Source organism: Lissotriton vulgaris, chromosome 5 (genome assembly GCF_964263255.1).
Source record: "Lissotriton vulgaris chromosome 5, aLisVul1.2, whole genome shotgun sequence".
NCBI classification, from domain to species: Eukaryota; Metazoa; Chordata; class Amphibia; order Caudata; family Salamandridae; genus Lissotriton; species Lissotriton vulgaris.
The window spans coordinates 1,593,303,035-1,593,329,293 of NC_141693.1; the positions used below are offsets into that span (position 1 = coordinate 1,593,303,035).

Consider the following 26,259-nt stretch of genomic DNA (forward strand, 5'->3'; position numbering starts at 1 on the left):
CCGCCTACTAGCAGGGAAGGCACCAGGACATGATGGATAGCCCCCAGAATTTTACAAGCTGTTCGGCCCTGTGTTGGCAATGAGATTAGCTACCATTGGGATCCTTCCCAAGCAGGGCAAGGACCCCAACTCAATGCGCAGCATATATACCAATGTCATTACTTAACGTAGATGCAAAGATTTTTACTTCAATTCTCGCCACACGCTTGGCTCCAATGATGCAGAGCCTTATTGACCCAGATCAGGCTGGATTTATTCCAGAGCGGAACTGCAGCGACAACACTTAGAGACTATGCCATCTATTAGAGAAGGTCCAAAGAACTAAAACGCCAGACTCTTGTTTTCTATGGACGCGGAAAAGGCCTTCAATTGAGTGCACTAGCCATACCTAGAGGTGGTACTCCGGGCTGTGGGCTTAGAATCTAGGTTTTTAAAATGGGCCTTACGCAAAGCCCCAGGCAAGAGTGCGGGTGAACGGGACAATATCTCAGACCTTTGGTATCGAATGGGGAACCCTGCAGGGCTGTCCCCTGTCCCTGCTCTTATTTGCACTATATATTGAGCTGCTTGCGGAGCGAATAAGGGCAAACACAGGAATAGTGGGAGTGAGGATGGGAGATAGAGACAATAAACTGGCACTATATGTAGATGACATGATGGGGATAATGGCGGACTCCCTCTCTATCAAAGCTTGTTTTAGAGGTGGAAGCAATCAGTGTAGTATCAGGTTTTAAGTTCAATACACAAAAGTCACACCTAATGAACCTCACAAAACCTCCCCCGATGTAGGATGAATGCGGACTATTTACCCCTATCCATGGGCTTCGCAGGGGTAACCTATTTGGGCCTTCACATACACACTATGGTTAGACAAACAGCAGAAAACAACTATTGCCGCCTATTAGCAGATGCACGCGCAGAAGTGGAAAAATGGAAAGCCTACACGCTGTCCTGGCTGGGGAGATTAGCCGCTATAAAAAGGACTCTTCTCCCCAAGATATTGTCTGTCATGCAAACCCTGCCCCTCCCCCCACTCCAAGTTATACCTAAACTACAACATCTGATAGACCACTATATATAGGCTGGGAAAAGGGTGCGCATTCCTAAATGCCTGACATACCTGCCACCTACATGTGGCGGACTAGGCTTTCCTAAATTTAAACATTACTACCACGCAGCCCAGCTACGGTGTACGGTGGAGTGGGACAGGCCCACCTCGGAGAACCCCTGGTGCTTCATCGATCAGGCCATCACGGACATTCACATATGGAAGATTCCCTGGCTCACAAAGCCGCACCAGCCACAGGGAGTATATCTCTCCCCGGGTACTTCGTACTACGGTCAGTGTCTGGGATGCAGTAGCGACCCCGAAAAAATTATCCAAGAGAATTTCCCCCATGACTCCTATTACCAGAAACCCAGACTTACCACCTGCACTGCATGGTTCGGAGTATATGCCATGGCAGCAGGCAAACTGTAAGAGAGCGGGTGATCTATTTGATCATTCGGGTATTATGTCATTCCAGCAAAAGGATAATGGGATGCCTTCAATCGGCACAATGGCAATACACAACTATTCGTCACTGGGTCACCCAACCAGACATGAAACCCTACATGAGCAGATTACTGCTACCCTTTGAAATATGGCTAATCACCATACACACAGATAAAAAACTGATATCAGATATATACATTTTCCTGAACACATCACAATCACAAAATAAAACAAAAGCACAGAAGAGATGGGAGAAAGAGTGCGGTAGACAGTTCACACAGAAGGAATGGTTAGACATACAGAAACCGGCAAACACAGCGGCAAGGTCTGCCACAGTTAAAGAGACTTTATTACAAATAGTTCACTACTGGTACTATACACCCAATCGTACTGCGCATTGGAAGTGAGGAAGAGACCCCAAATGCTGGAGAGGGTGTGGATTTGCAAACAAAACAGGTGATGGACCGAATGTGGATCAATGTCACACATTCACCCCAGTCAAAAGATCTGGGCCCAAATCCATAGTTTTTTTGCACTCCACACCACCCTGGGTTAGACAATGGCGATATGCAAATCAGCTCTGACCCTGTGCCCCATGGGAACAGTCCAGTCCGAACTACAAAAGCCATGTTCTTCCCAGAACGGAATCAAGCATCCGAGGACCGGACCGGTTTCGAGGTAACACCTCTCATCAGCCCGGCTAGCTTGACTCCAGTGGTGTGGAGTGCCTGGGACCCACGTCTGAGCATCCCCAGCGCACTTATGGCGGTATTGCAAACAAAACAGGTGATGGACCGAATGTGGATCAATGTCTCACATTCACCCCAGTCAAAAGATCTGGGCCCAAATCCATCGTTTTTTTGCACTCCACACCACCCTGGGTTAGACAATGGCGATATGCAAATCAGCTCTGACCCTATGCCCCATGGGAACAGTCCAGTCCGAACTACAAAAGCCATGTTCTTCCCAGAACGGAATCAAGCATCCGAGGACCGGACCGGTTTCGAGGTAACACCTCTCATCAGCCCGGCTAGCTTGACTCCAGTGGTGTGGAGTGCCTGGGACCCACGTCTGAGCATCCCCAGCGCACTTATGGCGGTATTGCAAACAAAACAGGTGATGGACCGAATGTGGATCAATGTCACACATTCACCCCCGGTTGTTTGCAATACCGCCATAAGTGCGCTGGGGATGCTCAGAAGTGGGTCCCAGGCACTCCACACCACTGGAGTCAAGCTAGCCGGGCTGATGAGAGGTGTTACCTCGAAACCGGTCCGGTCCTCGGATGCTTGATTCCGTTCTGGGAAGGACATGGCTTTTGTAGTTCGGACTGGACTGTTCCCATGGGGCACAGGGTCAGAGCTGATTTGCATATCGCCATCTTCTAACCCAGGGTGGTGTGGAGTGCAAAAAAACGATGGATTTGGGCCCAGATCTTTTGACTGGGGTGAATGTGTGACATTGATCCACATTCGGTCCATCACCTGTTTTGTTTGGAGAGGGTGTGGAGGCACAGGGACTTTGACGCAACTCCTGTGGCAATGCCCCAAAATACAGGTTTATTGGCAGGAAATTTTAGATGCAGTAGAAAAAATTTTGATACTCAACTCTACAGGTTCCAGAGTTATATTCTCTTGGGCCTCCCCAACCCTTTAACATACCCTCTCGGTTCTCTGAAGGGATGGGCAATCACACTAGCTCTATGTGCAGCTAAACAAACCCTGTTGGGACGATGGGGCACGGACGCAATATCAAAACACGTGGATTGGCTTTATAAGATATGGGAGCTATTGGGGATGGAAAAGCTCACAGCAGTAGCAGAAAACCAACTACCACGATTTGATAAGATGTGGGGATCCTGCATTGGCTCCCTTAGTGGGGATTTCAGGGAGCTGACATGTCCGATTTACCTTTGAATACTTCGGTTTAATACCAGAAGAGACTCTAACCAAGGAACAGGCCCCAAATACTTAATGCTTGGGTGCAGTTCATACTGGAGCTACTCGGAGAGACCCCAACGTTAGGCACCTCTTAACACGACGGAGGGGCCCTTCCGACTCTCTCCCCCCAGCTTGCTTCCCTTCTTACCTTTCATTCCTTGGGTCACCACTCCTATTTTTGTGTTCCTTATTATTACAGAATTTCTTACTGTCTCCTCACCAGCCGTTGGATGTAGGCGAGTGTATTTGTATCGTTTCTCTTCTTTTCATATTTTTCTCTCTAAAAATACCTATTCTCACAATAAAAAGATTTAAACGTAATTTCTTGTGCAATGCGTTACTCTTTCACATTTGTATTTTTTCATCACAGCCTCTCCTATACTTTAACGGGTCTGCGTGTTCTAAACGACTAGAATATTAACTAAAACATAAAAAATTAATAAAGATAATTATGACGAGAATCATATCAAAAGGCTGTTATGTATAGTAATCACAAACAATCATGCTAATAATTAATAACGTGAAATGTTAAAGAAACATTTAATAACAGAAGCTAAGAAGCAGCGCTGAGGAGGAGGGGAGGGTGTGTAAAGCAGAGTTAGTAGCATCCACCCCTCCCCGCCCAATCCACCATCTCTCCACTTTCATTTTCCTCTCCCTTTCTCCATATTTTACAGCAAACAATTTAATCTACAAGAAGCCGGAGTCGGCAAAGCAGCGTTGCCATCTGAAAATAAACCCCTGGAGGTGGGGCACGCGCACAGAGCAGAGCCCGCATCGGCTGCTTGTGCCACAAGATGCAGCAGGGAGGGCTCCTCACAGGGCCAACCTTCACCTAATTCAAACCCACCTTTAGGGATCCATTCTAGTCCAAACCTGGGCACAGCGAATCCAATCTGAAGCCAACAAAAACTTAACGTGAACACAATCGCGTCCCAACTAAAGCCCATCTAGAACAATCAAGGGACATTTTTCTGTCAGAGGAACAGCCTACCTAGTGCTTCATCAGTCGCCTGCACATGTAAAATGTGCCAATATGGCTAGGGTCTGAACCATGACCCAACTAGGGCTTGCCAGGCTTTGGGTGTTGTCACGTGGCTGATAGGGACATTGCCGACATCACTAAGTTAGCATGTGCGCCCAGCAACCATGATGCTGCTTTTGCACATGTTACAACATGACTTTATTTTTGCACGACTGTTTATGCCTTTCACATGAGAACAGTCGGCTTTGTCCATTCTCTGCCTGTTCCTGGAGTTTAGTCTGAACATTGCGAGCAACGTCGATAAACAATGCCCCTTGGTATTCTGTTCTGGTCAGTCCCTAGCACCTAAACAGAACATGCTAATTCCGCAGCTGCTGGAAACTCGTGCTTTGATAATATGGGGATGCATGTTTAGGTAACACACACTTGAAGAGGGAGCTTTCCAGGGAGAAGAGCCTTGCAGTTCCTATTATGTAGCTATACCATCTTGCCAATAAGGCATGGGGTCTGCTGACAAAGCCCAGAGATTTCTATGATATAATAAGGCTTCTTCTTACCAAGGGTAGGGTGGTTAGGCCTTATAGTCCTTTATTGTTATTGTTATTGTTATTTTTGATTTGTAGCGCGCTCAATCACCTACAGGCCTCTAAGCGCTCGGGAATCGATGGTAATCCACTGTCTTTATATGATGACGTCTCCCTTCATGATATATAGCCTTGCTGCAATGCTAACAATGTTAGGTTTGAGCATTTAGCTGCTGGTTGTGGCTCGTATACTGCGTTTTAGAGCCTGATAGTTAAAATAAACATTGTTATTGTGGACATGTACAAGAGAGTGCGAAAAGGTGTGTGTCTTGTTACCAGGATTCCTGAGAGTGTTGTGTTCTGGGGGTGTCTAATCATTTGTTTCTTCATAAATGTGTAGGAGAGCGAGTGAGACACTATAGCTAGACGGTCCTGGGTTTGTGGGCACTAGGGTGGTGGGAAGGCTTAGCTCCTACACACCGAGGTCCCATATTGCTGCGCATAGTTCTGTGTATGTGCAGAATCCCTGTAACAGTATGAACCCCAGCTCAACATTTTGTCTTCCTTTTGCTAGCAGGAGTAGGTGGAATGTGGACTTTTTTTAAAGCTTGTGTAGGTTCTGATCATGCAGGCCAGCCTTGCTTTCTCTCCACGTCCACCCTCCTTCATGGGGTGTATCTGATCAGCACGTAGGGCCGGGAGAAATTTCATTCACAGCAGCGTAATTCTGCATAATTGGCAGCATTTCAAGATACAAATGTAACCCGCAATGCCACACAAAGTAATAGAGACTTCATTCGGATAAAATCCAATATTTGGAGCATGGGATGAAAGCGAGCGAACCAGGTGTGATTGCGGTTTGCATTACGTACAATTTTGCACTTGTTTAAATTGCAAAATGTATCCTCGTATCAAAAATGGATGTGGGGATTCTTTTCACACTTAAAAATAGTGTAATATGCTAAAGCTATCATTTCTCGTGATAAGACATAACTTTTTGGGCATTCCACTTTATTTCTGCTAAGGAAATTAAGTACCTTTCACCTAGGCCTATACGGCAGTTGGCATTATACCCCCCCTTTAACAAATAATAATAAAATACATTTGTGTAGTTGTTAAGAGTGTAAGGTCGTTACACAAGAGTCTGGAGCTACTTATGTTGCAGGTAAGTTCTTTATTCCACGTGAGGCCCCTAGGTTGCAGCAATAGCAGGTAAGTCCTGTCAGGACTCCATTCTCCCACCAATTGTCCTTATTTCCTAGCTCCCACGGAAGACCACCCAACATCATTATATTACATCATTCACTCTCAGTATTCCAGGTACAAGCTCAGACATGCAGGGAATGCGAACACTCAGGATGCTACTGCTCCTAACATCAGTTTCCATTATTGCCCTATTGTCATTCCCTTTTTTTCCCCTCTGCCAACCTTTTACTCATTTAACAGCAATTCTGCCTGGCGCCTGTTGCCCAATGGATTGGGCCTTCTCGATTACCCCTTCTTTTGTGGTTAGCTTGATGCTGTGTAGCTGCCAATAAATTGTAGCCCGTGTAGCAGTTATAATTTGTGCTCCTATCTCACACGTACGTTCACCCATATCACACCGCGAGGCATTGCCTCCGATAGCAAAATAAACTCACTTTGGTGGTAGTTACGCACAATATTTAAATACTTCCCACATACACAGCGTGGCTCTATCTGTGAAAGTGCCTAAATGCCCCATACAGAGGTAGTAAGTGCTTTACAAATAACATAAAACAATCAGGGCTCATCATCCCTGTAAATCAAGACCAAACCTGGGTTCAGTCAAACCAATCTGGAGCCAATCATCACTTAACCAGAAGATACCCATAGAAGCCTGAGCCCAGCATGATTCAGGACAAAACATGGGTCCCATGAAATTCTGAAGCCACCACACACCTAACCAGAACCCAACTATATGAACCAGGACCACAACCAGGGAGGATCAAAACCCTTTTGTGAGCTAACACACAACTAACTGGAGCGAACCCACACAAATCAGCACAAAACCTGGAATCAACAAAACCAGTCAAGATATAACTGACACCTAATAACCAAAACTTATACCCAAACTAGAAATTTAACAGGATGAAGGAGAATAGCTCATGAGACTCAATGTTATTACCGCAAATCAATGTTGTTAATATTGTAATTCCCTGCATTGTAACTCTTGCAGTTCAGTTACTTTGAAATTTTGCTGATAAACTGAAAGTACAATTGAATTGATTTCATTGGATAGGACTTGCATTTCACTCAACTTCCTATTCTTATTCCTCACTCCAATTTTGCTAAATCGATCCCACTTCCCTGAGCATCTAAGTGACAAGTGACTTAGTTTTTTAATTAAATCATACTAATTGTCTTGCTCTTTCAATCTAATAGTTTTCTTCAAGTAAACTTTTAGGCCTATTTGATTAAAATTAACCACATGGTACTGTTCCATCTAACAACCTTTACAACCGTCAGTTAGATTCTGTCTGACCTGTCAGCATATTTAAGAGCATTCCCACCCAACTAGGATATCGAAGTATCTTCACATACCACTGGCATCTTCATGTCATCTCTAGCTAAGACCACAATGGCACTCCAAGCCAACTAGAGCTTCCAATCACTTTCCCATTGAACCAGGAGCTTTATGATTTTTCCAATACAACTGGGACAGACAGGACACTGGCCAAACAACCATGATCCATTCTTGAGCTTCTTTCCATCCCACTACGTTCTCAAATTATCTGCCAATCGCAAGGAAACCTGACTGTTGTCTTGTGATTAATAGGAGGTTCCAGAGGGTTTTCCAACTCCCAGTGGGACCTCGGATAGTCTTCCCTGCTCCATCCGGTATCCGCATTCCCAGAAATACCTCAAAGTGTCTCCCAATCTTGTGCAAGACACCTCATCTTCTTCCACCCAACAGATCTACCCAAACTAAACGGGACCCCAAAGGTTGTTTCTATTCCATATGAGACGTCAGAGTCTTCTCATTCCAATTCGAAATCCAAATTGACTAATTGCTAATGTGTTCTACAGATGGCTTTCTCATCTCAGTGGTACCTGAGAGAGTCTTCCTATCCTCAGTGGGACTCCACCAAGTCAATCCACCCCATGGAGAAGTGTGGCTCAATGATTAGAGCGGCAGACCCTGATGCAGAGGTCTAGCACGGGACCATGGTTCAATTCCCCGCCTCGGTGGGTCTTGGGCTCAAAAATCAATGGAACTGATAATTCTCGCCTCGGTGCCTATTCCAATCATGGAGTCCCACTTTGCAACTCTGGGCAATAGCTTGCTTAATCTCCACAACGGCCCCCATAACGCTAAGGATGCCTGGCCTCCACCTTGGGGGTGCCCAGGAGTGGACGCCTCACAGGGAAAGCCAGGATGGGTTCCACAGCGGTATTCGTACAAGCGCCTTGAGACCCTTGCGGGTGAGTAGTGCGCTAAACAAGTATCAATTTACAATTTTTATATGGTGACTGAAAAGCCAGACCCATATCAGTGGCAATGCAGTAATTCTTCTCGTTCTAAAACATGTATTTTTCTGTTCAATAAGGGGATATCGAAGGCTGTTCACAGCTCAACTCACATGGTCTTTCTCACCCCCTGAGACCCCAGTAGGTCTCATCAACCAAGTTGTGAGGGCTTTCTATTCCAAATACCTTCCCAGAACCTTCCCTCCTCGCCTGCTTGAGAGCTTGCACAGCATGGGGATGAGGAGCAGATCCCTTAGCCAGACTCCCAGGTCTGGTGGAACTTCAGCACAGCCCAGTAACCTAACGGTCCCATCAAACCTCCTGAGCAGCCCAACTGAATCCCTGAGGCATCTCTAAAATGCAGTATGGGAAAGAAGGAAGAAAGATGGCGACTCCATTGAGAGAAGCTAGCTTTCCACCTCAATTTATTATTACGGTATAACCACAAATATGAGACAGGGAAGGAAATTTGTTGGACTCTCGATCATCAACTCTCAATTTTGCAGTTTTCAATTGCACAAAATTCTGCTATAAAATCTCCTAAAAGCTTTGAGATGATTAATGGCATATGTAAGAAAGCATACTTTCAGTGTCTCACCTAGTTCTGTGCACAGCTGATTCACCTTCTTCAGCGCCTCTTCAACCCTGTCTGCCGAGTCCACTACCACCTCCACCTCGCCCACTGCAAAGTTGAAGTCGGCCTCATCCAGGTCTACGTGCACCTGGCCACTTGGCAACGCATAGCTCCTCCGATCTGTTACATATGTAGCAAAGGCCTCCAGCCCCAGCAGGCCCAGAAGCTCCTCCATACTTGAGGGGCTCATCATCTGTGCTACTCCAAGGGCCTGGCATAAATGGGACATAATCGCCACATGCTCGGTCACCTCGCAATACTGTGTGGCAGGTCCGCCATGACCGCCTGTCAGTGCCACAGGCCGCTTGAGTTCCCAGCCTTCCTCACGCTGCCGCAGCCAGTGGTCTTTCAGCGTTAGGGCATAGTCTGCTGTATCATAATATGTGTCACGGAAAACAAGGTGCTTAGTCAGACTGGCGCCCAGTTCTAACAGTCGTGCCTCAGTCTCAGGGCCAAAGACAAATTTCCGTTCCACTTCCACAACTTCAGACACCATAGTGCTGCAGTCTTGGGAGCGGTTACCTGTGGAGCAAGAGAAAAAAGACAGAGTTACTAATTGCTGAATGATAGTTATGCACCTGATATACCCCTGTTTCTAGCCCAAACTCACATGACCCAATTCGGAGCCAAGGTGCAATCAGGAGACCGTTTGCTAAGGCTTTCCTGTCACCAAATTTTTATTCCATGTCACAGTAATAACGTAGGGACCCCTTATCTACTGACATGGGTGTATGTATGACTGTGGGGCATGTCTTCCTGATTACGTGGTTGCAAAAGCACCTAGACATACCTCGCCATAACCACATATCCGGTCACCTGAGAGACCTGCACTGGCTCCCCGTCAACAAGAGAATTACGTTTCGTCTCCTCACCCACGCACACAAAGCCCTCCACGACCTAGGACCCAAGTACCTCAACACTCGCCTGACCTTTTACACCCCCACCCGCCAACTGCGATCGTCCAACCAAGCCCTCGCCGCGATTCCACGCATCCGAAGAGCCACCATGGGAGGAAAATCCTTCTCCTACTTGGCGGCCAAGACATGGAACTCCCTCCCCACCCACCTCCGTCTCACACAGAACCACCTCTCCTTCAGAAAACAACTCAAAACATTGCTGTTCGATCAGTAGCGAACCCCTCTCCCTTAAGCGCCTTGAGACCCTCTGGGTGAGTAGTGCACTATACAAATTTCCAACTTGACTTGACCACAGGGAGCAGTCAGGGGGGCGTGTTTTGGGAGAGAGTCTGCGGTAAGCAGCCAGTTGGCAGCTGAGAGGTTAGGCTTCCAGCCCATGATCCCGGGAGTACGGCAGCAAAGTCCTTCGGATGAAGCACTTCAATCGGGCATGGGCCCAACCAGGCGACAGGTTGGTTTAAACCACCAGAAAACATACCCCTCGTGGCCATCCTGATCTCAGGTCATGAAAGCCGGACACAGGGCACTTGATACGAGGGGCTGCTCGGAAACCTGATGAACACGTAAACTGTGAGGCAGCAAGTCGATGACAATTGAAACGTCACTAATTTTAGGCTTTAAACCCAGTGCTGAGAAGGACACTTGTAGGGTTCCGCTACGTCTGTATATTTGCGCCAGAATCGGTCAGCCAGCGTTTCAGCTGATCTGTTTTTTTTCATGGAACACAGGGGAGTTGCTCCCTCATCCCAGCTCAGAGGATTATATTGCTCACCCTGGCACTTCCCGTACATACGGCTGTGGCGATAGATGCCTTCTTGGCACAGTAGATGGACCCCAGTGGGCAGGTGACGTCACAACGATGACGTAGAACCTGTATTAGGATTGTAAGACGACTCATAGGGCCAGATGTACATGTAAGGATGATCACTTCCCTGAATGCATGTGACCTGTTGTGTACCTCGGCTATCGCAACCCCTGTGGTGTTGTTGTCTGAGACCAGTTTAGATTTAATATATTCCTGCGGTCTGCGAGAAAGTTCTTGCAAATAACCTCCGCATTCGGAGTCAGTTCATAAAGATCTAAGCAGTGCATTCAGCATGACGAGTGGGTTTATTTCTTAGCTGACACAGGCTTCTCGGACCAAATAAACCAGCCGAGGCGTGACGGTTTCTTTCTATTTATGAATCTAGTTCATAGTTCAGGAGGATGCATAGGTAATCCACTATGTACACATCAGTGCTGCATTTGTCCTACGCAAACAGGCACTTGCAAGCCCTCCGCTGTAAAGGCAAGCGTGAGACCCTACTTAGGAAAACAATCAATCCCCACTGCCCCTATCATACCGAACACCCTTATCGCCTTGTATCCTGCCCTCTCACCCCCACCCTCTCCCCGCTCCAATACCCCACTGTCCCATTCACATGCCACTTCCATACCTCCTCACATCTTCGAGATGACACACATCACCCCAACTCCTACTCCACCCCCAACACCACCGCTACTCACAATGTTCCAATCACACCTCAGACCCTTACCTCCTCACATCCCACCTTTCCACACACCCCTTTTCCCCTTACAACTACTCCCACCGCCCCACACATAACCCACATCCAAACCGCCTCACATCCGGCTTTTGCACCACCCCTATCGATAAACACACAGAAAGATTGCAGTACATTGAACCAGACTACGGCTCCCCCCCCCCCCAAACGACATTCGTGGCTCAAACGCACCTCCCTCACCTACAATCCATACATTAAATAGGCTACCTCTTACTCCTGACCACAGACTCTATGAGATATTACTTTCTCTACAACAAGTCAAAGAGGACATCCAAACTCTTCATTACCTAATTTTACAACAACCCAAGCTCATGCACCCTGAACTAGAACCCAGATCATTCCTCCACAGCAAACATTCAAAACTCACCCAACAACTACACGCAAGCTCCCCGAAACATGAGCCCCCAAGATGGAGAACAGTGCCCTACCCTAGTGTCTCATCCCAGCAGGTCCAGAGGAAAAACCCTCTATCAGCTAAAGACTTAAGCACCCTACTCCGTTCCTATGACCTACCGGTTCTCCCACTTAATACTGAGCAACTTGATAAAACATTCCTTAATCCAATCCATCCCCTGCAATACCCACAGAGCTACAAGACACAACTCTAGAGGTATAGTTGAAAACAACCTCATGCGAGTCCCCATCATACTCGAACCCAACAGAACATTCATCAAGACACAACTAAAATGAATACTTCTAAACTGCGGGTCGGCATCAAGACGTGCTACTGATATAGCTGACCTCATTCTCACCAATATACCAGACCTACTAATTTTGACCGAAACATGGCTAAATAAATCTTCTAATCCCATCCTAGACATACGGGTACCCCCAAAGACATCAAAAGACTAGATAAAACTAACAGGCGAGGAGGTGGTATCGCGTCCATACATCGGAGCAATCTATCAGTGAACCGTTCCCACTCCCCGTTATTAACCTCCTGTGAATACCTCTACTTAGTGATCACTAGTAATAACAAAGCAATATGTTCACTACACACATTCCACTACCCTCCAGGAGATAACCTCACCTTCATACAAACCCTCATGTATATTCTAGCTACAAATGTCAATCTTCATAAAACTCAAATATTCCTTGGTGACTTAAATCTCCATTGGGATAGCCTGGACGACACAGGGGTCAATAGCCTCAAAGCTTTCCTCTCCAACCTTAACCATACCCAAATCAACAACAGCCCACACATGATAAAGGCGCAACAATCGATCTAGTCATTTCCAAAGCTGACTCCACTCAGCTAGAATCGATCCTCCTGTGTGACTGGGTCTGACCACTACATCTTTACGTTCAACATTAATGAATCAGTGAAATTACCATCTGCACAACCCCCATGAACGAAAATTTGGTTGAGGGATCTGAAAAATCTCAGCTCCAACTTACTCTCAACCTCCAACCCTAACAGCCTGCTTCCCCCGGAAGGCTCATCCAATGTTCATAGTCTGACCTACCATTACTTCCACTCCATGAACATGTTACTAGTCAAACTAGCTCCCCTACAACTGAAAAGTGTCATCACAAAAGATTCAAAACCGTGGTATGATGGTAGGTTAAATGAAGACAGACGATCCCTTAAATTAATCAAACGACGGTGGAGATCTGTTCCATCTTCTGACCACCTCAAGCTACTAAGATCCATGGGAAACTCCAATTACAGAAAGATCAAACGATCAAAAGTGTACTTCTTCAGTACTCAACTAGACCAAGCCAAGAACTGTCCCAAAAAGCTATTAGAATTAATCAAAGCGCAAACTAAGGGTATACCCCCCCAACACCAGGATAACCCCGACACACTACAAAATTGCGAGGAATGTGCCTCCTTCTTTACTATAAAGACGAAAAACATAAAGACTGACCTGCTCAATGACCTAATATCCCTTAACGACACTCAGGTGGACACTCCAATGCCCACACCAACAGCCCCACCCATGTGATCCGCAAAGTTTGGCCTCGAAAACAACGCATCTCGGTCCTCCTTCAACTTGTATAGTGAAGAAACTATACTAAAAATTCTAACTGCATTGAACCCTCCAGCCACTTCACAGACCCTCTTCCCGCAAACTACCTAAAAGACTTTATTCCACGTTTAATGCCTCTATTGACCAAGATCATAAACACCTCCCTCCTTAAAGGAACCAGCCCAGAAATCCTTACAGCAGGGCAGGTATCCCCTATCTTAAAGAAGCCATCGGCGGACCCGTCGGACTCAAACAACATTCGCCCAATTACCAACATCCCCACTCTGGCCAAACTCTTAAAAAAATGTGTTCACACACAGCTGGGCAACCACATAGATGATTTCAACCTGCTCAACAAATAACAATCAGGCTTCCGGGCAGGTCACAGTACGGAATCAGCCATGACACATAATAGATCACGCACTAAAAATCCTTGACCAAAACTAAGCCTGTTTACTAATCTTGCTTGACCTATCTTCGGCCTTTGACACAGTCAAACATGACAACTTGCTAGATCTCCTGAAATACAGAATGGGATTATTCGGTTCTGTACTTACTTGGTTCACCTCTATCCTCAAAAATAGATCACAAAGATTCAAGGTTAATCAAGCCTTATCCAAACCTGTCCCAGTCACTTTAGGAGTATAGCAGTGATCATCCCTCTCACCCACTCTTTTCAACCTTTTCATGGAACCACTCACCGAACTTCTCAGCGCATCTAAGGTCCATTATCACATGTACGTAGATGATGCACAACTCTACATAAAGATTCACTCACTTGAAGACATCAAATCTCTCAACTCAACGCTTCAAAAAACTCGGAAATGGCTGGCCGAAACCCATTTGAAGCTAAACACCCTTAAAACTGAATTCCTCTTAATCGCTCCCCCCAACCAATCGACCATCATCCTCGACTGGCTGAATCACCTAACAGCACTCAAATGTCAACCACTCATTGTCGACTCAGTGAAATCACTGGTATAATGTTGGACAGAAACCTAAACATGCAGAAACATCAGCACCTCTACAAAAGGAGCACATTTTCAGATGAACACCTTGAGAAGACTGAAACCCTTCCTGCCCCCAAATGACTTCACACAGGCAGTGCAAGCTTTAGTAATCCCAAGAGTGGAATATGAGAGTGTCACTCTTTGTGGCCTTCTCAGATCAACGACGGCCCCTCTAAGAGCCACAATCAACACAGCGGCTAGACTCATCACAGGCTCCAAAAGAAATTGTCACATCTCCCCGGACCTTAGAGCCCTCTAACTGGCTACCTTTCCAGGCGAGAATTCATCTGAAAATTGCATGTATGACACACAAGGCCCCACACCACAATACCCCAAGTTATCTAACTCAGAAACTGGTGCTCTCCTGTGGTAAGAAATCCACCAGGAGCTCCAAGAATCTTCTTCTGAAACCGCAAAGATTTCCCAAGAAATAGACATACAACCGGACCTTCTCAGGAATGGCCCCCAGGATCTGGAATGCTTTAACCCCAGAAACGAGACAGAACCCCTCTACTGCCTCTTTAAAAAAATAAGTGAAATCTATTCTCATGGCTAAGTTTACTTGAACTATTTATAGATCTGTGTTTTTACTTACTATCTTGTATTAGACCTCACTCAAAAAGATGTGAAATTTTATTCTCAAATTATTTATATAACCATGTAATATATCTGCTAGCTTGTTTTTAGCTACTACTGTGTACTAGACTCACTCATATATTTTTTTGCTATGTCTGTCTCTGTTTCTTACATCTGTCCTGTAAAGAGCTCTGATACCCGCAAGGTTCTTGTTCACGCTATATAAAACTTTCAAAATAAAACATATATAAAAATAAAAATCAATAGCACGTAGCTCTGGACTGACAAGGAGCAAATGTTTGCCCAAAATCGAGGCAACTTTGAGATGTGTGCGCCTGGACTTTTATCCCTCATGAGACAAACTGGGGACCATCAAAATACAGTAGGAAAAATTGAGATTCAGCTAATCACCCGGATGAGAGTGAGTAGAACTCAAAGATGGAGCCCCACGTTGCAGCTTTACGAAAGTGGTGACGTCATGGATTAAAATGATGTTTGACGTGTGCTACACACTGTACTTCTTCTGGTGCGACAACTGGAGAGCCCTGGGTGTGCCATTTGTCGTTGGCATTGGCCTGGGCGTGATCCCAGCGATTGTGTCGCCACGGGACCATGTGCATTAAACATTTGTGAGTGAAGGGGGTGCTGCTGACTCCAAGCTCCTGTAAAGACAGTGGTTAGCATTTGCATGAGACTCATAATGTGTGATGTGAAATAAGGAATTCCAGTGGTGATGAATCAGGATCAAAATAGAGCATATTGATTACTGGATTGTGTCGGTACACTCATAATATGGTGACGTGGAGCCAGAAATGCTGAGCCCATGAACAAACAATGGTTCTTCTGTCATCATCACCACAGCAAACTGTATCATAACACCGCTGCGGAGCTTTGAAAACTGCCGTCGGAACTGCTGCAGGGGTCGAAGTGCTCTGCAGGAGCCCACCGCTGGCACCGCCCAATGCCAGGATTGCCAGATTCCAAGGATGACCAGTCTTGATTGGACCTCGTGCATCTCTTTCCTCCACCCTGCTCTGCCTGCCTCTTTATCTCACTCTACCAGGGTCTTTTCCATCCCACTGTCCTGCTTATATCACTGTTTTTTCTAACTTTGCCTCTGCTCTTTCTCCCTTTCTGCTTTACTTCGTCTCTTCTTGCTCTGGGTCAAAGTTTGATGATGAAAAATATGTCCTGGTGTTCAAATTCAGTGCCAGTACCCACCACCGGCACAGGGCAGCATAAATTAGGCACTGCTGACCCATCCAGACTTGGCACAGGTTTATGAGAGCTACCCTGAAAGCCAGCACTCCAAGGGTAGTGAAAATCCAGAGGAGGAAACGTCACCGGGGATCTGTACAGCATCTTCCTCCAATAGAAACTAGCTGATGACGTCACAAGTGCCAAGTGCGGTGCAGGATTGTGAGTGTTTCACTGCGAGAAGTCCACAGAAGGAATATCGATGCATCTGGGCAGAAAGTCAATCTTGAGTGGGACAGCAGTGTGCGACACAAGGGGACACTGTATGTCCTGAGCACCCAAGTTGGTACCTGAGGTGAAGTAGTACAGCTGACAAGTTCGGATGCATTAATGCACTGAACAGCAATCCCTGGCTGCCATGATAGGGATTCAAATGCAGCAATGGGAGGACCTCGAGCAATGCTGTACATCAGGTCAAGAATCTGGCACCAAGCCCAATCCATGTCCAAAGATGGAGTAGTGATGGAGAACGACAGGAGTGTGCACAAACTACCAGGTGGAGGTGCAGCACCCCGACTGACGAGAGTGAGGGGTTCAAGCCAGAGTCCAACAGGTATCCAGGGAGGTCACTCCACACAACGGTGCTGCCCAGCTCCCATCCCCGGGGATTCTTGGGGTGTCTGCTCAAAGGCGTCTTGTCCCTGCTCCGCCGATGAAGAAATTCCTTCGAATGTTTCCTTTTTACCTGACCTTGTTGAGCCACAGATCCTTTTACTTATGTTTTAGGAAATAAGGGAACTCTATTTATAAAAGAAAGTAGAACGTTCTAGAGGTTTTGTTTGCTTTTCCAGGAAGCAAGATTGTTTGTCTCGAACTGCAAGTCGATGAGAGCGAAGCGAGAGCGACCAGGGGCGGATTGGCAAGGCAGGCATTCGGGAATGGGCCGAAGGGCCGGTGCCTCAGTGCCCTCTGTGGGCCGTTTTTTTCTCCCCAGCTGTCCCAGTCCACAGAGAGTGGACTAGGAAAGGGGAGAAAAAAAAACCGCCCACAGAGTGCACGGAGACAGACAGAGAAAATTAAAGCAGCCTCGCTGTGCGGCCGGACAGCAATTGTCAGCTGTGGCCTCTCCTTCACCCCTGCCCTGCCAAGCAATCAAGCTGAGGCTGGGCTGGGGAGAGGTGATTATTTGCAAGAATCAGCCTCCCTGGGGGCCAGGTGTTTCTCAGGCATTTGAGCCATTTTCACCTTGGCCCCCCTGGGGCCCATGCAGTCCAGAAACGGTGTTAGTCTTAGCACCTCGCCCACAGCCTTTCACATTCAGGGCATAGTGGACGAGGAAGAATGGGTCTTGCTGTGGGGGCCAGGTGATGTTTGGAATTTTTTATTTTATTTATTTATTTATGCGATTTTATATAGCGCGGACTTTACCCGAAGGTGTCAGAGCGCTTCACACAAGGAACAGCAATAATACATGAGAAGAAAAATTACAAGTGGGCAAATTACAAAAGCAAACTTTAAGTTACATGAATCAAAAGTGACAATAGTGAGCAACCAAAATACATGAGGTAGCAATCGGTACATTACAGGAGGAAAAAGTGATATGTGTGCCGGTTACAAAAGCGTACAAAGTACAAGTAGAGGTATAATACTGCATTAAATGGCAGACACTCCAGCACAAGAACAAACGTTACGTAGGCAATGGTGGCACTTTTGCAAGTATCTAAAGCAAACAAAAGTGAGAGGTAGCATACAGTGCGATACCAGAGAAAAGTGACGTGTACAAGTTACAAAAGGGTACCATACACAGGTACAAGGGTAATACTACAGTAAATGGTAAACACTCAAACTGCCAGAACACAATGGGAAGGCACTTCCCATGCACCAGCTTCACCTCAGCCTCCCCCCTGGCTACCTGGCTACCTTGGATGACCCAGAAAGCTGTGTTTTGTGCTCCCCTGCCAGGACATTTTCACGAGGCCTGGAGGGTTGATTAATTTACTAATTGCAGGGGCCTTACCTGTTCATGTGCTCCTGAGCTGAAGGTCTGGGGAGGGGTTAGTAATAGCAGGGGCTTTGCTGCTTTTCAGGTGCTCCTGTGCTGGAGGGCTGGAATAATTTTGTGACAGAAAGGGGCCTTGCTATTTGTTTTAGTTACTCAGCATGTAGGCCATTGGCACCTTTGCCCTGTGCAAGAACAGTATCCTCCCACTTTCATTCCTTGTCTGTGCAAATAGTGTTTCATGAAAGGGCACGCCCCTTGAATGTGGGCCACGCCCCTTAAATATGGGCCATGCCTCTTGAATGTGGGCCACTTTTTTCGTCAGTGCCCGAGCCAAATTGTGATCCCAATCCGACCCTGAGAGCAACTAATATGAAGATGAAACCAGTTCAGTGGGGACGGGGTCTGCGGTGCTGCGAGACGAGTGGGATTCCTGGAGGCCTCGTCCAAAGAGCGAGAGGGCCCGGGGAGGGTTCCTGGTGCCAGGTCGGATGTTTCACGGGAGCGGACGAGGAACTGAAGGCCGATGAATGCAAACACATTTACAACGATACAAATTTGAGTTACTGAAAAATTGTAGAAAATGAAAATTGGAATTTGAAACAAAGTTAAACTTCAGGTGTCACTGTTTGGGAGCTGGCAGACTGCTGGGCCTCGGTAAGTTTAGGGCGTGTATTGGACGACCATTATGCATGAATGCGTGCTAGAGGACCGAGGTCTGCTCGATGCCGCTGTGCACACAAGAAAGGCACGGTAAAGTCCCCGTTAGGTACCAGTGATCTTCAATACAAAGAATCCCACACTTCCCCATCACAGTCATTATCTATGAAAACATCTACCTACAAGGCCTAACTATCACTATTATTTTTTTACTCCTCCCCCAAAAAGAGGTAGAGCAGGGTTACTCCTTCCTTGCTTCTCCTGTAATAGGACAATGATATAATATGCCTGCAAAACTCCCCGGGTTCGACTGAGGGCTCGAAAAAGAGTATGACTCGCTGTAATAAAGGTTATTAGTAAGTAATTAAGATATTACCGCCTCCTAGCCCTTATCTTTGTGGAGATGGCAAGCTGTAATATGAAGGGCATGTAAAAGGAAACCCATAACAACAAGTAATGCGGAGTCCTTGAAACCTTTGGATACACCATGCTACATGGAACGACTGCACAATGTTGGACATAGCAAGAGCAACTCCAGGAAAGAACCCCAAATTGCTAAGGCCCCTCCAGTCAATATCCAAGCAATGAGGGGAAAATGTTAGAGCAAGGAATGGGACAAGATTGGCCATCCGAGAAGATGAAGGATACAAGGCAAAAGCCACTCTAGACTCATGGGCATTTCTCGAAAGAGAGGAAACCAAGATTCCCGGCTCCATGATGGAGCTACTAAGGTGACCCGGGCCTTCTCTGAAAGAACTCTGAAGAGAAACTTTTCTAAAAAGGAAAATGGGGAAAAACTCAGAAGGAGGCAGAGTTAAGGGGCTATCAAAACATCTATCTCTATTACCTTTTTGTCTCTGCTCCGCGCAAAGTACAAAGGCAGCTGATCATCCCTGTGGTTTGAAAACAGAAGTTTCAGAGGTCGGCCTAGTCTATGACAGAGGTACTGAAAAAGTTCCACAGTCAGTGAAAACTGAATGCAGCAGGAGTAAAATCAAACTACTGAATCTATTGTCACATTTTCTATCCATAGAATGTAGCCAGCATTCAGGGACAAAAAGTGGGATTCCATCCATGAGCAAATCTGGTGTGCCACCACTACTACGTAATGTGATCACACTTCCCCCTGTTGATTAGTATTTGTCATTGCAACCCTATTGTCAGTCTTTATGAAGACTGATTAGTTCAAGACGGCTGGGGCAAAAATAGAAAAACTTGATGCATCACTGACAAATCCTTCCAGTTCAGTCATCTTACTGCCTCCTCTAGTTTCCAAAGAGGAGCATTCTGAGTCACAAGGGTTGCCCCTCTACCGGTCCTGCTGGCATCTACTGTCACAATTAATGGAGAAGGGGTGCCAGAGCTCATCCTCTGGGAAATTCGCCAAGATTAACCATCAGCTTGATGGGAACCTGCCCTTCCAGACTTGCCAAAACTGGTCCCAACGAAGAAGCCAACAAGAGAATTCTTGTAAAATCTTGCCCATGGTACTACAAAGACAGAAGCAGTCATGTCCCCTTCCATTGGACCCATCAACAAGCTGGTGCTGGTCTTTTCTCAAGGAGTCTGTCAAGGCGGATCTGGAGTTAATAATTGCATAGATGTAAGAACTTGGGTTATTGGTTGGGGTAATGGAATCCCTGCTCATGAAATAACCACAATCCTTGTCAGGGTGAAACACAAAAGCCACTAAATTAACTTGTGTTTAACCCTTTGGAAACTTGGCACGAAGCAGTCAGGCTCAACTCAGACGCAACCTGTAAAGTATTTATGTAGCACATAAAAAGTAATAAAGTGAAAACACAACACAATAGCTGTATCTGCTCCCAAGCCAAAGTTATCTCTTTTTAACTAATAAGGTAAACCAGTGGGATGGGAGAGATAGGCTGTACAGCAATGAAAAATGACTTTAGACGTTTTTCCACTGCGAGGACATGTAAAACTCAAAAACACATGACCTTTCAAATGCAATTCACCCTGTCCTATGAGCCTTTAAGGCCTAGCTTAAGGGGGACTTCTAACTATTAAAAAGGCAGGTTTAGGCTTAGCAATAGGTTAATTTTGTCAGGTTGAAATAGTAGTTTAAATATAAACTACAGGCTGAAGTGGCAGGTCTGAGACATGTTTTAAAAGACTCCACTGCTAACATGTGAGCCATGACCTTCATGAATGCATAAAACAACTTTAGTCCAAAAAGTAAAACTTGAAATTGGAAATTCCCTTTTAAAAGAGAAAATCATAGGTACTGACATGAAAATACAGTTCTGTCATGTCTAAATCCCTCAGCAACACGACAGGGATTATGATCTGAAGAGGTTTCATTCTGAAAGTTGATGACTGGACCCATGAATTTTCAAAATTCAAGCCTATTGTGGTCACAATTTACCTGATGGCTTCGGCACAACAAACAGGACTGATTAGTTAACAACACCTTGCTTGACAAGAACAGTGGCCACTGCTCCCTTCTGAAGCAAATCCTGTACCCCAGTCAAAATAGCCTCTTGCTTGACCACCTTGGTGAATTCAGATACCCAGAAGGTAGAAGAAAGAGGCTTGGCAGATCTCTTCGTGTGTTTTTGATGCATAATGCCCAAGACCCACTTTTCTGTAACATCCCAGAGCCATAATGAATATTGCCTCCATGCGGAAGGTCCCTGGTTCAGACTTCTTGGGGTCCATTGTGCTGGCATCGTTAGAAACAAGGTGTATATAAAGACGATTGGTTACCTCAAGAAGATCCAGAAACTCTACCAGGAGATTTCCCCCTGAAAGGATGTCTGCAAGAGATTGCTGAACAAAGGGGGTTGGGGGGAGGTTTGTGCCATGATGAAGACAGAGGACATAAATCATATGGAATAGCCAATTTCCTGTCTTCAGCTGCCTGCTTGACCAACTCCTCTGAATGTGGACCAAAAATATGCTGTCCAAGGAAAGGTAGTTTTAGGAAAAGAGATTTCTGACAAGGCTCTTCCTTCTAAGTACAGAATCAAAAAGTCCCTCTGGCTGCCACAACTGAAACGGTTGGTAGGGATGAAGCTTTCAGAGTATTTGAAGCAATGTCCGAGATTAATTTAAGTTACTTTTGTATAATGTCGGTAAGTAACGCACAATCAAAACCTTCTTCTGAGGCGGACTGAAGGTGTTCAAAACCCTTTGTTTGAATGGCAAAAACCGTCTGAATGTTCCTGTTTACAGGGATGTTTAAGCTACTTGTCTTTTGCATCTGTAGGAGGCTCATCTTGGGGTGAGGAAACTGATGGACATGAGCTAGATAAAAGGCGTTGACGTTTCGACCCAGTGATATGCGCAATTTAACAAGCGTCACAGCGTGTCTTCCTCAGGACTGAAAACACAGACGCGGACAGCCAAATCCAGCTGTGGTATAAGTATCCACACAGCAAGTCTTGTAAAAAGCAAGTATAGCTTAAAACAGCAATAAAGGCACAATTTTATTTATATAGAATCCACCATCTGGTTAGAATCTTCACATCGGTAGAGCAAAGAATGCAAGAAGAGTACTACAAATTGATTTGTAGTGGTTCATAGGTAGAATCCACCATCCGGTTGGAATATTTACTCTCAAGTTGCAGTGAATGCAAGTTGGCGACCAGTACTTTAATTAATTTTAAGCAGTTCTCAAATAGAATCGACCATCTGGTTGACATAAAATACTTGAAGCCTTCACCGCCCGAGTACTGTCTCGTGGTTGCTGCATTCACTGCACTACCATATTGAAGATTCGCCAACCTCTTTTTGGAGTTTTCTTGAATGACATCATATTTTCATTGCATTTCTTTTGCTTTTCTCACTGGGATTCAGTACTATGCATGGTTTGGGTGCTTTTTGGGTTGCAATTCAAAATTGTTGGGGGTAAGGGGTGAAGATTTTAAGTAGTAAGGATGTGGTTACTGAAGAGGATAGGGTTATCGTTGGGGTACAAACCAAATAAATGAAACTGGAGAAGGGGCAGGAAGTGGTTTTGCTCAGTTCTGGGGATGAACTGTGCTGCCCAGTGAAGGTGTGGTATTTGTTCTTGAAGCGGAGAGGCGACTTTGAGGGAAGGATATTTCTGTACAGTAACGGATTGCCTTTGAAGCATTTTCAAGTGATATAGGTCCTGTGAAAAGTTTTAACTGGACTTAATGCTTATGATTATGGGACACGTTCTTTTAGAACCAAGGCTGCTACAGAGACGTCTTGTTTGGGTAGGTCTGAAAAGCTAGTGAAGAAAACAGGCAGGTGGCACTCTAAATGCTATAAGACGTATGTCCGGTTCAGTACACTCTAACTTAGGTGAAGTTTTACCATGTTTAGCGAATAAGTTTCCTTGTTCTTATTGACGTAGGCTATGTGGAGGAGTTCCGTAGTGTGCTCACATTGATCTGTAACGCTGGGCATTTATTTGTTCTTTGGCAAAGCAACCAGAGACTGCGTCTTTTGCCAAGAAACTTGGTCTCAATGGAGCATGTGTTATGGTACCTTGGTGGGGCAGCAATTGGATGAGTCTGAGACACAACTACTTCTTTGTTTAGCACATTTCTTTGAGGGAAGAGGCTGCCCAGATCTCCTGGTACTGCATTAGTTGAAAATGACTTTGTACAGTTATTGTCGATTTACTTGTTGAAAAACATGAAAAGTAATATTTTCTGCCCAAAAGATGTGGTCAAGAACCCACATTTTGTCGACAGAGCTCGAACAAAGAAGTATTTCCAGGGGAGCTCAGAAACAGAGTGCAATTGATAAACAAAGGTAGAAGGTAAACCGTTTTGCACCAGTTTGGGAATTTATGTTTTGAAGCATGTTGACATTGTTCAAAATAATCAAAACGTATTTTGGAAGGATGGGATACAGGTATCTATTTTGGGTAATGAATATTACTTGGATGAGTTGCAGCTGATCGAGCTGATTTTGGGGGCGCATTTGTGAGGATGAGGTTGGTGAGATCAGACAAGCATTGGCAAAGCCAGTGCGTCTCACCTATGTGAGCTATTGGCTTTGGCAATTTTTGTAGCCATGCTGTGCTCTACAGCAGTGCAAAAGCTTTGCAGTATGTCTAAAACTAATTTAATGAAGTGCTATGACGCAGCCAGGGCTAATGCAATAATGCACTTTTTTTTTTAAATTGCATAGGCGCTGGATGCAATCCTAGTGGTTTTTTAGCAATGCTGCACAGCAGTTGCACTGCTATACAGCATGGCTACCAATAATTGCCAAAGTCGTCTGTGCCCATGCTATACAGCATGAACAAAAGGCAATGGCAGAGACAACAGTCTCAAAGGCGTCATCTTTTTTGCTTTGCCAATGCTTGTTAAGTCTCGGCCAACACCCCTGTGATTCTAAGCTAATCAGTTACTCTCCCCATAAGGGAAAAAGATTTTAAAAAACTATCACATAAAGAAAGTAGTGAAAATACATTCGGAAGTAAATAACATATGTTGCCACAATAAACATCCTTTTCAAAGGAGCAAAGGGCTACTTTAAACTGTGTGTGGAATCGTAAAACATAACTACAAATGGCAAGAGGTTCAACAAGGATGACCAGGAAGAAGAAAAAAAATAAGTAGTACCTCAATTACAGCGTGATCGCTGGAAGGACAGCAATCGAGCTAAATAAATCAGTACTTGGTCCATGCTCCAGCTAAACGAAGAGGAAGTGAAGCCAGCACGCACTGGCCAATTAGAAGGCCACACATAAGAGTGACAATTAAGCCAACAAATGTTAAGCAATGGGCGGGCTGCAAGCTCCCTGTATACAATGTCTTTCCCAAGTGAGATTGCATGCACTGTTGCAGGCGAGGGCTAAACAGGGGGCTAGGAGGGATAGGAAACCTCATTCTTAGGGTTTTCCTAGTTGGTGGTGGTTAACATTAGAATAGATATTATGGGGGTTGTTGCAGGGTATGATCCTGGGTGAGTTGGGGGGGGGTCTGGTCAGTGAACAAGAGGGTGGATAAGGTGAGGAGGACATAAGATGAAGGGGTGACTTTACCATGGGGCATTGACTAATGGGCTAGGGTAAGTGTGTATTTGGTAGTTGAATTAACAGAAAGTAGTAGGTCAGGTTAATTTTGGGTGGAATTTGGTATGCAGTTTTTGTGTATTAGTGAGGAGGCGCTTTTAGCCAGTAAGGTGTTTACCTACGGTTTTGTTATTTAATGCCCAGACCTGATCTAGTGACGCAGTTTTTTCACTTTACTTGGTGTGGAGTGAATTATTGGCGCCGATTCGTCCAACATGCAATGCTTACAACACACTGTAGACCCGTGTTCCAGGCACGCACTGCCCTCATACCGACTGTTGTAGAAATGGTAGAATGCACTAGTTTTATTACGCACCGGACTACAATCCCCAGCAGGCACTGCTAGACTGACAACCAAAGGCCATCTCCCACAAGACTTAGACTCACGACAACTGACTGTTCTGCATTCACAAACATATATTGCCAGTGTAGGACCCCCTGGATCTGCATACGCCGTGAACCTGACAAGGGACTACAACTGTTAGCCTCAGAAAATGTTGAGCGCTATTCCAGCTCGGTTACCATCACATCACAACCGTGGCACTAGGCAGCAAACACCTGCCATCAAAGAGCACGCTGAGCACCACGCACGCCACAAGCGCCAGGCTACAGTTCTCTTCCACGTCCAGGCTCACTGAAGCTACTCTTCCATATAACAGTGCCGTAACGCAAAACACGTTGCGCCCCGTGCTATGCAAACATTCTCAACCATATTTTTTGTTGCAGATTTTTTAGCGCTAAATCGACCCGAAGGTATTGGCGCGCTTTACACGAGTACCAGTTACGTTGTACAAGGACACATTTTTTTGTGTTAGGCACGGGGAGATTAAGTGATTTGCCCAGAATCACAGGATGCTGAGCCGAGGCTCCAGCCTGGTTCCCCAGCTCCAAAGTCGGCTGCTCTGGCCGTATAGCCACAACCTTAAACTACAACTATAGGATTATCGCACGCATGAAAAGTCGGACAGTACCCACAGCTGCTGAGTTGCACCTGACACCGCTTCTTCTTATAGCCGGCACTGGCAACTCCTACCCGGATACCTCGTCGCCTCACCTGCTGACTACGAATCCCGGCATGCCGCGAGCAGCGGAAGTAGGAGCAGCTGGAGGCGTGGAGGTGAGGGCTTGGAGGTGCGCAGCCGCAGCAAGAGGGCTGTGGCGACAGGGGACAAATATGGCCCGGAGGTGCGCACAGGGTGGGGTTTAACAGGACGTCCTCTAATTAAGCATTGCCAATAGGAATGGTAGTCTGCACGAAGGGCGCTTGAAGATGTAGGTT

At 45.8% G+C, this 26,259-nt stretch overlaps 1 protein-coding gene across 2 annotated transcripts in view; it reads right to left on the minus strand.

The window, feature by feature from the left end:
* The window catches only part of THTPA (thiamine triphosphatase), a 71,901-nt gene extending 45,848 nt beyond the window's left edge, over positions 1-26,053 (minus strand). Inside the window, exons 1-2 of one of the 2 annotated variants that reach the window (XM_086923723.1) lie at positions 25,952-26,053; positions 9,032-9,589 (exon numbers count right to left, since the gene is read on the minus strand). In XM_086923723.1, the coding sequence (XP_086779849.1) occupies positions 9,032-9,563 (532 nt within the window). In that variant the 5' untranslated portion in view covers positions 9,564-9,589; positions 25,952-26,053. The remainder of the gene's footprint in view (positions 1-9,031; positions 9,590-25,951) is intronic. The other variant, XM_086923722.1, reaches the window with a different exon arrangement.
* Positions 26,054-26,259: the final 206 nt, after the last annotated feature.